The 12,627-nt window shown below is 29.7% G+C and overlaps 1 protein-coding gene across 1 annotated transcript; it reads left to right on the top strand.

The window, feature by feature from the left end:
- Positions 1 to 429: 429 nt before the first annotated feature.
- On the top strand, positions 430 to 2,598 carry PLP9 (PATATIN-like protein 9). The gene is made up of 2 exons (XM_039041186.2): positions 430 to 1,615; positions 2,214 to 2,598. Exons 1-2 carry the CDS (start codon positions 683 to 685, stop codon positions 2,418 to 2,420), a joined length of 1,140 nt encoding a protein of 379 aa, XP_038897114.1. The 5' UTR covers positions 430 to 682; the 3' UTR covers positions 2,421 to 2,598.
- The last annotated feature ends 10,029 nt before the right edge of the window (positions 2,599 to 12,627 follow it).

Genomic DNA, 12,627 nt, shown 5'->3' with positions numbered 1-12,627 from the left:
GACAATTCTCAAAGAAAATTCTAATGAAAAGTCTAAATTGGTTTACTACGGAAAATTTAAGTGTTTAATTATATAATTATAAGTTTCACACAAAGTTTTTCCAAATAATATGAAATATATAAATTCACACATTTACGGAAATTTTAGTTTTAATTGATTCAATTCCAAAATTTAGGGGAATAAATTAAAATTTTCCTAATTAAAAAAAAAAAATGTAAGAAGCGCGAGCCGAGCCGGCTAAAAAGCCGAGATTCGCGCACTGTTCACTCAAACAAAACACACGCCGAACAGCACGTTTTAAGCCACTGCCTACTGCCTTCCTATTATTATAAATTATAATTAAAGCAATTTTTAATTAGAAAAAAAGAAAATAATAATATTTATTTAAAAAAAAGAAAATAAATAAATATATAAATAGGCAATAAAAGGAAGAATATCCCGTCCCTCTCGTCGCCCTCTCTTAAACCTTCAACGACTTTCAACTCTCTCTTTCTCTCTCTCAGAACCAATTAGGGCTTCTTTTCCCCCTCACTGTTACTAAAAAAAAACCTCACAGAACTTCTTCCTTCCTCCATTAATGGCTTCCACCTACGAATCCTAAACCTCAAATCCACCATTTCTCTCAATTCTTCTATTTTCTCTCACTAATTCCTCTCTATTTCTTCTCTTTTCCTTCCCGATTATGGAGTTAAGCAAGCTCACCTTAGAGATCTTCACCAAACTCGAGCAGCAATGGCTCTCTCATCAATGCGACGCCGTCAAGAAGATTCGCATTCTCTGCATCGACGGCGGCGGAACCACCGCCACCGTTGCTGCTGCTTCACTCATTCATCTTGAAGACCAGATCCGCTTCAGAACCGGCGATCCTCACGCTCGCATTGCCGATTTCTTCGACCTCATTGCTGGTACTGGCGTTGGAGCTATTCTCGCTTCGATGATTGTAGCGGATGATGGCTCTGGTCGTCCTCTGTTCTCTGCTAGGGATGCTGTCAATGCGATTTCCTCTAGGAACTCGGAGATGTTTAGAGTGAAATTCGGTAGTGGAATTTGCCGACGACGGAGATTCTCTGGTAGGTCTATGGATGGAGTGTTGAAGGAGTTTTTTAGAGGTGAGAATGGAAAGGATTTGTCTCTCAAGGATACTTGTAAGCCTCTTTTGATTCCTTGTTTTGACCTCAAGAGTTCGGCTCCTTTTGTTTTCTCTCGTGCCGATGCTTCTGAATCGCCGAGTTTCAACTTCGAGCTCTGGAAAGTCTGCCGTGCTACGGCGGCGACGCCGAGTTCTTTTAAACCGTTTCATCTCACTTCTGTTGATGGAAAGACCTCTTGCACCGCCGTTGACGGCGGCTTGGTTATGAACAATCCAACCGCTGCCGCCGTCACGCACGTTCTCCACAACAAACGCGATTTTCCGTCTGTCAATGGCGTCGAGGATTTGCTTGTTCTGTCGTTAGGTAACGGATCGGCGAGTGGTGGCAATGGTAAGGTCCGCCGTAACGGTGAGTGCTCTACCTCCGTCGTCGTCGGCATTGTACTTGACGGCGTCTCCGATACCGTCGATCAAATGCTTGGAAATGCTTTTTGCTGGAATCGAACGGACTATGTGAGAATTCAGGTACGATTGAAATTCTCTGGTTTTCTACTTTCTCCGACACGCAAAGATTTTGTTTGTTTGGTTGCTGAGAAAATCCAAGAAAATACACCCCAAAGTAAAAGAAGCATGTTTACTTTTTTGACCTCTTAACTTTTTTCTTTTCAATTGCCAAATTATTCTTTATATTTATTTCATATCCTTTTAAAATCTTTAATTTTCCCTCAATAATTTTGTCAAATCTTACTATCCAAAGTACATTTATTATACCTATAGTTTGCAATATTCACGATGTGAGGGACATTTTTTCATTGTTAGAGGTAAAAAAGATCGATAAATTTTACTGTTTAGATTGTATCTAAGTCTCATTTTTTCTTCATACACATAACAATAATTTTTTTTAACTTTTTTTTTAAAAAATAATTATAGGTGACCATTTTTAATTGGATACTCTAAAAAGAATAGATGAAATTTAACTAAAGGAATTTTTTAAAAGCTCAAACCATAATATAAATGTATAAGGCATTAGTTTAACTAGAAATTCATCTAACAATGAAATTGGTAACTGAATTAATTTTTTTTTGTTTCTTCTTTTTGTAACGGCGTTAAAATTAACGTGCAGGCAAACGGGTTAGTGGACGAAGAAGGTGAGGTGTTAAAGGAGAGAGGGGTTGAAACGTTGCCGTTTGGCGGGAAACGGTTACTAACGGAGAGTAACGGGCAGAGAATTGAGAGCTTTGTGGAACGGTTGGTGGCTTCAGGGCGGAGCAGTCTGCCGCCGAGTCCGTGCAAAAATCTGGCTGCCGTCAGCCCACTTTCCGGCCGTTGAGTTCAAATATTATGAACATATATATTTTTTTTCTTTTTTCTTTTTTTCTTTTTGGGAAGGAAAAAAAATTATTGTTGTTATTATTTTATTTGATCTTTTTAATTTTAACATGTAACCTACCTCAGGTTCACATTTTAACTTCCGTTTGAGTTAGTTATGGAGTAGCCGCTAATTGGAAGTAACCGTCTTAAATTGTTAATTACTTTTCGTAATTATTAAAATCAAAATTTAATCTTTACTCATAAACCTTGCGGTGTTAAAATAAATTAACTTTTACCATGAAATTAAGTTTTAATGCAAATTCACTAATTTAGCACCAAAAGTGTTAATTATATTCACCATTTGGTTAAAAGAAAATATATCTCATATAGTATGTATTAGCGATTTAAAGGGATATAGTTCGAAATAAAAAATGAGAAAAAACTAGTTCCTAATTTGTAGGTCTAGTTTCCATTTGATCTATAGACATAAGTTTCAAAATGTTACACTTTCTACCTCTTAATTTTTGAGTTTGACTTCAACTTAGTCCTTAAGTTTTTAAACGTTTCAATTTTACCATTGAGATTTTGGTCTTGTTTCAATTTGGCCTATAGATTTTATTATTATTATCAAATACTTAGTTCAGTCTTTGAAGTTAATGTTTGTTAATTAATTAAAAATAATTATATAGTTCTAATTTTAAAATTAATTTTAATAATGATGAAAAATATAGTGAAAGTCATCTTTTTAAGTTATTAATAGACATTGATACTCAAATTTAAAAGTGATTATTTAGTGAAAAAACGAGGTTATAAATATAAATACGAAAATTTAGAGACTAAATTGAAATAAAACTTTAATCTCCGGTAAGATTATAATATTTTGAAATCTAGGAACTAAATGGAAACGAAACTCAAAATTTACCACTAAAAATATAATCTTTTAAAATACAAGGATGGAATAAAATTGAAAACCAAAAAGATATTTTTTAAAAAAAGAAAAAAAAAAAAAAGTAATGCAAATAGAAGAGAAGAATAAAGGAGAACATGTCGGTGGAATTGAAGTGTCGACATATAATGGAATTCCCAATTTCGTTCTCTCTCTCTTCTATTTTTCATTTTCATTTTCGTTTTTCAATAATGTTGGATATCAAATCATGATTTTTTTTCGGATCATCCATTCTCAGGAGCACTTATGCTTTTTGATTCATACCTTACAAACTCAAGTTTTCTATTCTTATGCTTATGTTATAATATACTATTAACATTTTTACTTGCGTCGTGGTAGGGATGATATGTCCAGTTTGATAATTGTGAATCCCTGACGCGATTACTTCGGTTAATATGATATTTTATTTTTTCATGTTTTTTCCATTCAACCTCTTCTCGCATTAAAGATGTTCATTCCAGCTCGATTCTATTATGTTTTGAAGTCTAGAAAGTTCAAATTTTCATATTTCATATTTAATTTATAAAATAATAATGAAAGTATTGAACATGTAGAAAGTAAAATTGAATAATTGAAAGTGTAGGGACTAAATTTGAACAAATCTCAAAGTATGATAACTAAAATGATATTTAGATTTTTTTTTTTAAAAAAAACAATCATTTTGGTCCTAAACTTTTTAAATGTCAATTTTAGGTTTTTTGAATTAAAAAAAAGTTCTCTCTAGTTCTTAAACATTCAAGAAAGCATTTTTTTTTTGGACAAAAGACATTATATATATATATATATATATATATATATATGTTAAATGAAAAATAAAGGTAAGAACTAAAATGATTAACGACAAAAGACGGTCTACATATATTTCATTTTTTAATCAATATGAGATTTTATTTGCAACATATTATTTTTCTAATTGAAACTTGCAACTTCTACTACCTAATATTACATAGGGTTGAATTAAAAACAAAAGACATTTTTAAAGTCTAAAAAAATCTATATGAAAATGACATATATAGATCAAAATTAACACATGGCTAGAAAGTTTGAGAATTGTCGTGAAATTGAGGAGTACGATGGGAACACGAATATGAATAAAATATAATATAATAATATATTTATATAATAATAATAAATAAATAAATAATAAAATAAAATAAAATAACTAACATTATAAAATTGGATAAAATGAAAATTAATGGAATTTTGAAGTGGAATTCTCACCAATGTGCATTCTTTTGAGATCCACAAAATGCCACCATTTATAGACAAAGTGATAAGTAGGATGTGGACTTATATGGACAATATGAAAAATGACACATGGCTTTTAGGATACTAAACATTGGACATCTTTTTTATGATATTTATAATACTTCCCCCTTAGATGCTCATATATATATATATATATGAAATATGCCACGTTAAAACCTTACTAGGAAAAATCTAATAGAAAAAACCTAGTAAAGGAAAAAGAGTACATATTTCATATAATACACACTTCTAAAAGAATACAATATTTTACTCTCTCTCACGAAACATCATTTAAGATCTCTGAGTCGCCGCATTTCAATGTTATGCACCAAAATTTCAAAAGTTGTTGTTGGTAATGCTTTTGTAAATGAGTTCGTCAGGTTATCTTTCGAACAAATTTATTGTACAGTGATGTAGCCATTTTCTTTAAAATCATGAGTGTAGAAAAACTTCGGTGAAATATGCTTTGTTCTATTAATATATCCTCCTTTGATTTAGACTATGCAAGCTGTGTTATCTTCGTATAATATTGTTGGAAGATTTTTATTAGAAGACAAGCCACACGTTTCATGAATGTATTGAGTCATTGACCTTAGCCATACATATTCTCGACTAGCTTCGTAAATTGCAAGAATTTCAGCATGATTTGGGAAAGTGGCCGTTATGGTCCACGTGAAACAGTGGTGCTGGGCGTATGTTCCATGAATATTAAAGGTGCAAGAATTTCAGCATGGTTTGAGAAAGTTGCCGTTATGGTTTGTTTTACCGATCGCCATGATATAACAGTTCCTCCACATGTGAACAAATAACATATTTGAGATCTAGCTTTATATGGATCAGATAAATATCCAAAATCCGCATAACCAACTAGATCAACATTTGATTTATTTAAATAAAATAAACTCATATCGATTGTTTCTCGGAGACAATGAAGTATATGCTTAATTCTGTTCTAATGTCTTTTTGGAGGAGAAGAACTATATCTAGCTTATAAATTTACTAAAAATGTAATATATGGTCTTTTATTATTAGCAAGATACATAAGTGCACAAATTACAGTAAGATATGGTACGTCAGTACCAAGAAGTTTTTCATTATCTTCTCGAGGTCGAACTATATCTTTCTTTATATCTAATGAACGGACTTTAATTGAAACATTTAATGGATGTACTTTGTCCATATAAAATTTTTTCAAAATTTTTCCTGTATAAGTTGACTGATGAATAATATTTCATATGCTAAATGCTCAATTTACAAACCAAGGCAAAATTTTATTTTTTTTGAGATGTTTCATCTCAAATTCTTTCTTAAGGTATTATATTGTCTTTGAAAGCTCTTCAGGAGTTCCAACTATATTTAAGTCATCAACATATATAGTTATAATAACAAATCCTAATTGTGATTTCTTTATAAAAGTACATGAACATATCATATTATTTTGATATCATTCTTTCATAAATATCCACTTAGGCGATCGTATCGCATCCGTCCTGATTATTTCAATCCATATAGTGATCTCTGTAACTTTATTGAATACCATTCCTAGGAATTTGATGTATATGTTTCAGGTACCTTAAATCCTGCTGGCATTCTCATATAAATATCATTATCAAGAGACTATATAAATATGTTGTGACTACATCTATAAGATGCATATTGAGACTTTTATACATAGTCAAGCCAGTTAAATATCTTAATGTAATTGCATCCACAACTGGAAAATATATCTCTTCATAATCAATTCTAGGTCTTTGTGAAAAATCTTGTGCAACTAGTCTTACTTTGTATCTTGTGACCTTATTATTTTCATTTCTTTTTCTCACAAATAGCTATTTGTATCCCATAGGTTTGACACCTTTTGGTGTTTTGACTACTAGTCCAAAAACCTGCTGTTTTGAAACTGAGTTTAATTCTGCTTTAATTGCCACTGAAGCCAATCTTTTCTATGTCGACATTTTTCAACAGATTTTGATTCAGTATCTTCATTTTCAGATATAATATCAAAAGCAATATTATACAGAAAAATATTGTCAATAACTACATTAATTCCATTCCATCTTTTTTCTGTCATGACATAGTTTATTAAAATCTCATTATTATCTTTAGATATTTCACTTTCATCACTAGTCATATCAAGGATTTCTTCATTATTTACATCCTCAACCAAGTCTGTTTTACTATTAATTATTTTTCGTTTTCAAGGATTTTTATCTTTGGAACCCACTAGTCTACCATACTTCTGGTGCACCCAGATTTGCAATTGAACGCCCTCAACTGCTTTCGTCACTTCAACCGCGCCCAGATCTGTAGTCGAACGCTTCTGTCGTTTTCGTCACTTTCGTCACTTTCGTCGCTTCAATCCCGCCTAGATCTGTAGCCAAACGCCCCCAATCGCTTCTGTCGCTTCAATCAAGTTGGTCCAGCCAAATCTGCTTGTCGTCGTCGAGGTCGTCCACATCTTTGTTGAGGTCTGGTTTTGTAACATATTTGTTCAAGTGTGGGCTTCACTCTATCTTATAAGATCTATACTCCATCTCGTTGGAATCTTGTATTTTTGGGTAAGGTTTTGGCAAGTTTGGTGAGTTTTGATTACTTTAGTCGGTTTCTTGGAAATTTTTGAATACCCATAAGTTTTTTTTTTAATCCAAATTGATTGATGCTCTTTGTGATTTGGCTTTAGATTTAAGATTCAGAGAACATTAATGTGTTGTCCAACAGGTTGATATTGATTTCGGTAAGATTTTCGGTAAGTATATGAGATATATCTTGTTTACTGTTCGATATTGAGTTTGTTCCATTGTTGCCTACAATATTTTGGTTGGTGTTGGTGGTTTTACTTCAAATTTTTTTAACACTAGTTTTGACATTAACTCAGTAATACTTGTCACTTTTTTGGTGTTATATTGAAGTGTTGGAAGGAGTTGAGTTGCTATCCAATAGGTTTGAGACCAATTTTGGCAAGGTTTTGGTAAGTTTGAAGGTTAGTATTGATAGTTCTTTGTTACCCATTGAAGTATTGGTCTAATAATTGAGTTATCTTCAATTTTTGATGTTCAATTCAAAGATTTCAAGGGATTGGAGTCACTATCACAAAGTTAACGATGTTTGGACGTTTTGATAGGTATTAAGGCCTTGAAACTCTTTTGGAATTATTACATAGTTGTTGGAATTTGTGTTTTGTAACCATTATTATTGAACTTTTCGTAGGTTGGATTACGTTATTGTATTTTAACACTTATTTATCTATTTTGAAATTTGATGTTATCGCCCTTTATTCTATTTTACAGGTTGACTTACTTAAACATGGCTTGCCTAACCCTTAGTTATCGATCTTTAGACTTCAAAGCTCAATGTATAGATTAAATAATGTACTTTGTTGAGAGATTATTTATTAAACAATTTGTCACTTTTGTGTTTGTTGAAAGTTGAGTTTTGTATACAAAAGCAATAGTTAAGATTTTATTTTGTGCATGTACATGTGAAAGAGAAATATTGTTGTAATTTGTGAGGAGTGTTCATGGTTGAACATATGGATTTTTAGTGAATATATTGAGTTGATAGATCTTAAATGTATATGTTTATTTATTTTATTTAATTGTATTATTGGAATATAAGGTAGAAAATGAGAATATCGATTGGGGCATTTAATTTGAAAACAAAAAGACATATACTTGACACATAAAAAACGTCAAAGAGTATCACGTTATACTTGACACTCGAATAAACTTGACATACCACCAATGTCAAGTGTATTATCTTACTTGGCACGAAAATTGTATCAAGAAACATATTACTTGACATTTTTTCGGAGTCAAGTTATCACACTATACTTGACACTCGAATAGTTGACGCTTTTATAAGTATCAAGTATATACCCTTTACTTGACACTTGAAAAACGTCAAGTAATCCAATTTTTGTAGTAGTGCTTAGTTACTTGCATATGGTAATTGATTTGCTATATTTTGCAAATAAATTATTTTCTAATCTTCAAGTTCACATTGATCTATCTAAATGAGACAATAACAACACATTTCATGTAATTTGTTTTTCCAATTTTTTAATTCATCCCCTAATGTTGAAAAATTTGTCTCATTAAAATGACAATTAGAAAATTGTGCAGTAAATACATCACCCATCAGGGGTTCAAGATATTTAATAATTGATAGGGAATCATATCCAACATATATTCCTAACCTTTTTTAATGACCCATCTTAATGTTTGGCTCATGACCATAAGCTAATTGGAACATATACCGCACACTTGAAAATTGGAACATATACCGCACACTTGAAAATTCTTAGATGGAAAATATTTGGCTCATGACCATAAGCTAATTGTAATGGCGAGTACTTATCATAAGCTACTAGTCCGGTCTAATGTGTACAAGTGATGTTGTATGCAAAATAGCATGTACTTATACAGATGAAAGAAACTTAGCTCTCATAAGTAATGGTCTTGCAATTAATTACAAACATTTTATGAATGGTTCTATTAAACCATTTTGTGTTTGAATATGAGCTACAAGATGTTCAATACTTATCCCATTTGACATACAATAATTATCAAAAGCTTAAGATGTAAATTCACCAACATTCAAGACGAATGGTTTTAATTATATAATCAGGAAATTGTGCTCTTAACATGCAATAATGCAAGATTTCAACTTGATAATAAGTACATGTGTGACTATCTACTGGATGCATCTATTAATACCATAAAATATCTAAATGGTCCACTTGGTGGGTTAATAGGCCCACATATATCACCATAAATTCGTTCTAAAAATGCAGGTGATTCAGTCCCACTTTAGCTAGTGATGGTCTAATTATTAATTTGCTTGAGAGCAAGTATCACATGATAATTCATTAGATTGAAGAATCTTCTGGTTCATCAATATGTGTCCATTTGAATTCTTAATAATTCTCCTCATCATTATAGATCTCGAATAACCCAATCGGTCATGTCAAATTGTAAATATGTCTGGATTCATGAACTTCAGGATCATTGTTGCATATGTTTCAATTACTCGTATATAATTATAATACAATTCAGAAGATAAAACATACAATTTTTTTCAATATACGTTTTTCATTTGAGACAGTAGAGATAATATATAGATATTCCACATTATTCTTACTATCGGTCTCAATATGATATTATTGCAACGTATATCTTTAAAACTTAGAAGATTTCTCTTTGATTGACTAGAGAACAATACATTACCAATTGTTAATTTTGTTCCTTTGGGAAAAATAATATTTACTTTTCCAAAACCTTTGATCAAGTTTGTAGAATTTTTAGCATTGTCAATTTGGAAAAGTAATTTTTATTTGTAAGTATTGTGTGTGTAGTTGCACTGTTTGCCAGATATAGATTTTCTTTGCTCATTTTTGAAACACCCAACATATGAAAATGATCCATGTTTTTTCATTAAAAGAAAATAATTACAATAAGAAAAAAAACTTAAAATATACAAAAGTTACTAAAAAAAAAACATGAAGATAGATAAAAGAAAAAAAACAACATTAAGTCTAGATATTCTCAAAGTCAAAAGAAACACTTGATGTTCCACCAAATATTGTTTAATACTTTTCTCTCGATATTGTTGCTGCAGGAGCATATTCGAGAAATGAAATGTAGAAAATGTCTTCTTTTAACATATCAACACCAGTATTTTTTTCTTCGCATAATAACAATTTTGAACTGATTTTAAATCATGCAGAATTGTAATCACTTACTGATTTAAAATCTTTAGGAAGAATAACTGTCTTTTGTTGATCATACCTTTCTTTCAAAATTTTCCACAAGATATACGGATTTTTTATTGTAAGATATTTCATTTTTAATCTCTAGTGGAGATAATGATGAAGGAAAATCACAGTTTTTGCTATGTCCTGAGTGGATGTTGTATTTCTTTCTTTAATTATTTCTCCAAAGTTCATAGCATCAGGTGAATTTCGGCATTGAGCACCTATGAAAAATAATTATTGTCATTGATGTCAGGTCTACAAATTCTAATTTTGTGAGGTTTGTCATGACAACACTATCACAAAAATATTATATTTATATTAGAAATTTAATATGTACTAAATATGCAAAATAACATTTAATTTATAATTATAATAAAGAAGAACAAAATTGAGGAAACTTTTAGGACCTACCTTCAACGATAGAAGTAACAGGAGCTCGTGCTGATAATATGTTTTGAAATTGAGAAGCACGACAGGAACACGAATATGGAGAAAATGTAATATAATAATATATTTATATAATAATAATAAATAAATAAAATACAAAAAAATAAAATAACTAAAATTATAAAATTGGATAAAATGAAAATTAATGGAATTTGAAGTGTATTTCTCACTAATGTACAATTTTTCGAGACCACAAAATACCACTATTTATAGGTAAAATGACAAGTAGAATGTGGATTTACATGGACACTAAGCATGAATTATTACAAGGCATGTGGACAATATGAAAAATGACACATTGCTTTTAGGACACCTTGGATATCTATTTTTATGATATTTATAATAAGAATCAAAATAGATATTTTCAAAACTAATTTTTTTATTAGAAAATTAGTGACAAAAAAGATTTAAAACCATATAAGAATGCCAATAAGAATATGATTGATTTTTTTTTATTTTGAAAGAAATAAGAATATATTGATACAAAATAATACAATTTAACAATCATGATGTAAATATATAAATGTATATATTATGAGAAAGACAATTATGAGATTTCACAACTTATTTAACATGTGTAATACATTTATTTATTAATTTAAATACTTGTAATTGTTCTAAGGCCTGAACGAATACAGATGTTATGTTCATGTTTTTATTTATTTATAAAATTTGACCCTTTCGACAACTTTTATTAATTATGTTGAAAATATATTGAGCTTTAATTTGATTAGCTCAACATGTCGAATTTCCCAAATAAAAAGAAAAAACTACCTATTTTTTTATTTTTTTTTTAAAAAAACTGCCTATTCCACATGACTTGATTTCTAATAAATTTTTAGATAATGAAATGAATAATTGCTATATAGAAAAAGATTGGGTTAAAAATACCTGATCAAAAGATTCCACATTCAATTTTTTTTGGGATTGTTTACCAAAAAAGAAAAAAAAAACAATTTTGGTTATTGTAAGTTTGAAGCCTATAACCTTAAAAAGAAACCCCAAGATTGAGAAATGTAATTCTTAATAGAAAATTTTGGAACTTTTAAAAAATTACACAAAATTTTGAAAAAAAAAATATATAAATAAACGTGATATTTATGTTAGTTGAATTATACTCATTTTGATATATATTTCTCTTATTTAAAGTAAATAATTTATAAAATTATTCAAATACTTTTAAAAATTAGAAATGGTTAAACGTTATTAGTTTCTAGAATTTTTTTTTTTTTGTAATATTATTATTTATAGCAAACTGTTATTGAAAACATTAGTGTGAGGGGATAGTTTGATTGAGTTTGTAATTTTTAGCAACTCCTAAAACAATGAGTTTGATTGAATCTTAAAAATTACAGTGGGTCAATAAAAAATCATATGTATTTTATTTTACATGAATTCCAAAACCTAATTTCATATTTAACGCATTATGATGAATTAACATAATTTTGACAAACAAAGAAAAAAAATAACATGGAAAATTAAGGCAAGAGAATCCATATCTCTATAATTAAGGTGTCTCATAACATACCAATATGATATAATACATTTTCTTATTAAAATAAATGATATGTTAATTTTTTTTAAATTTATTTTTTAGATTTTGGGTTCCATTTTTTTCTAAAAATTATGGAAAACAGAAAAAAAAAGGGGGAAAAAAAAAAGGAAGAAGAGAGAGAGAGAGAGTGAGATTTGATTTTGAAACATGGCCATTATATCTCTTGTCAATTTAATATTACTTTCTATATCTTTTAAACAATATAATTGTCATAATTGATATTAATTTTAGATCTATTCCAACATTATACAACTTTCATTATATCATTTAATCATCTA

Source organism: Benincasa hispida, chromosome 9 (genome assembly GCF_027475165.1).
Source record: "Benincasa hispida cultivar pf3 chromosome 9, pf3_genome.v1.1, whole genome shotgun sequence".
NCBI classification, from domain to species: domain Eukaryota; kingdom Viridiplantae; phylum Streptophyta; class Magnoliopsida; order Cucurbitales; family Cucurbitaceae; genus Benincasa; species Benincasa hispida.
Note: the sequence above shows the minus strand (reverse complement) of the source record. Positions and strands in the feature narration are given on the sequence as shown.

Bases quoted from the DNA above. Each gene is read 5' to 3' on its own strand.
- PLP9 (XM_039041186.2), top strand. From the start codon at position 683: ATGGAGTTAAGCAAGCTCACCTTAGAGATCTTCACCAAACTCGAGCAG. The intron at 1,616-2,213 runs GTACGATTGAAA...ATTAACGTGCAG, and splicing joins CGGACTATGTGAGAATTCAG to GCAAACGGGTTAGTGGACGA.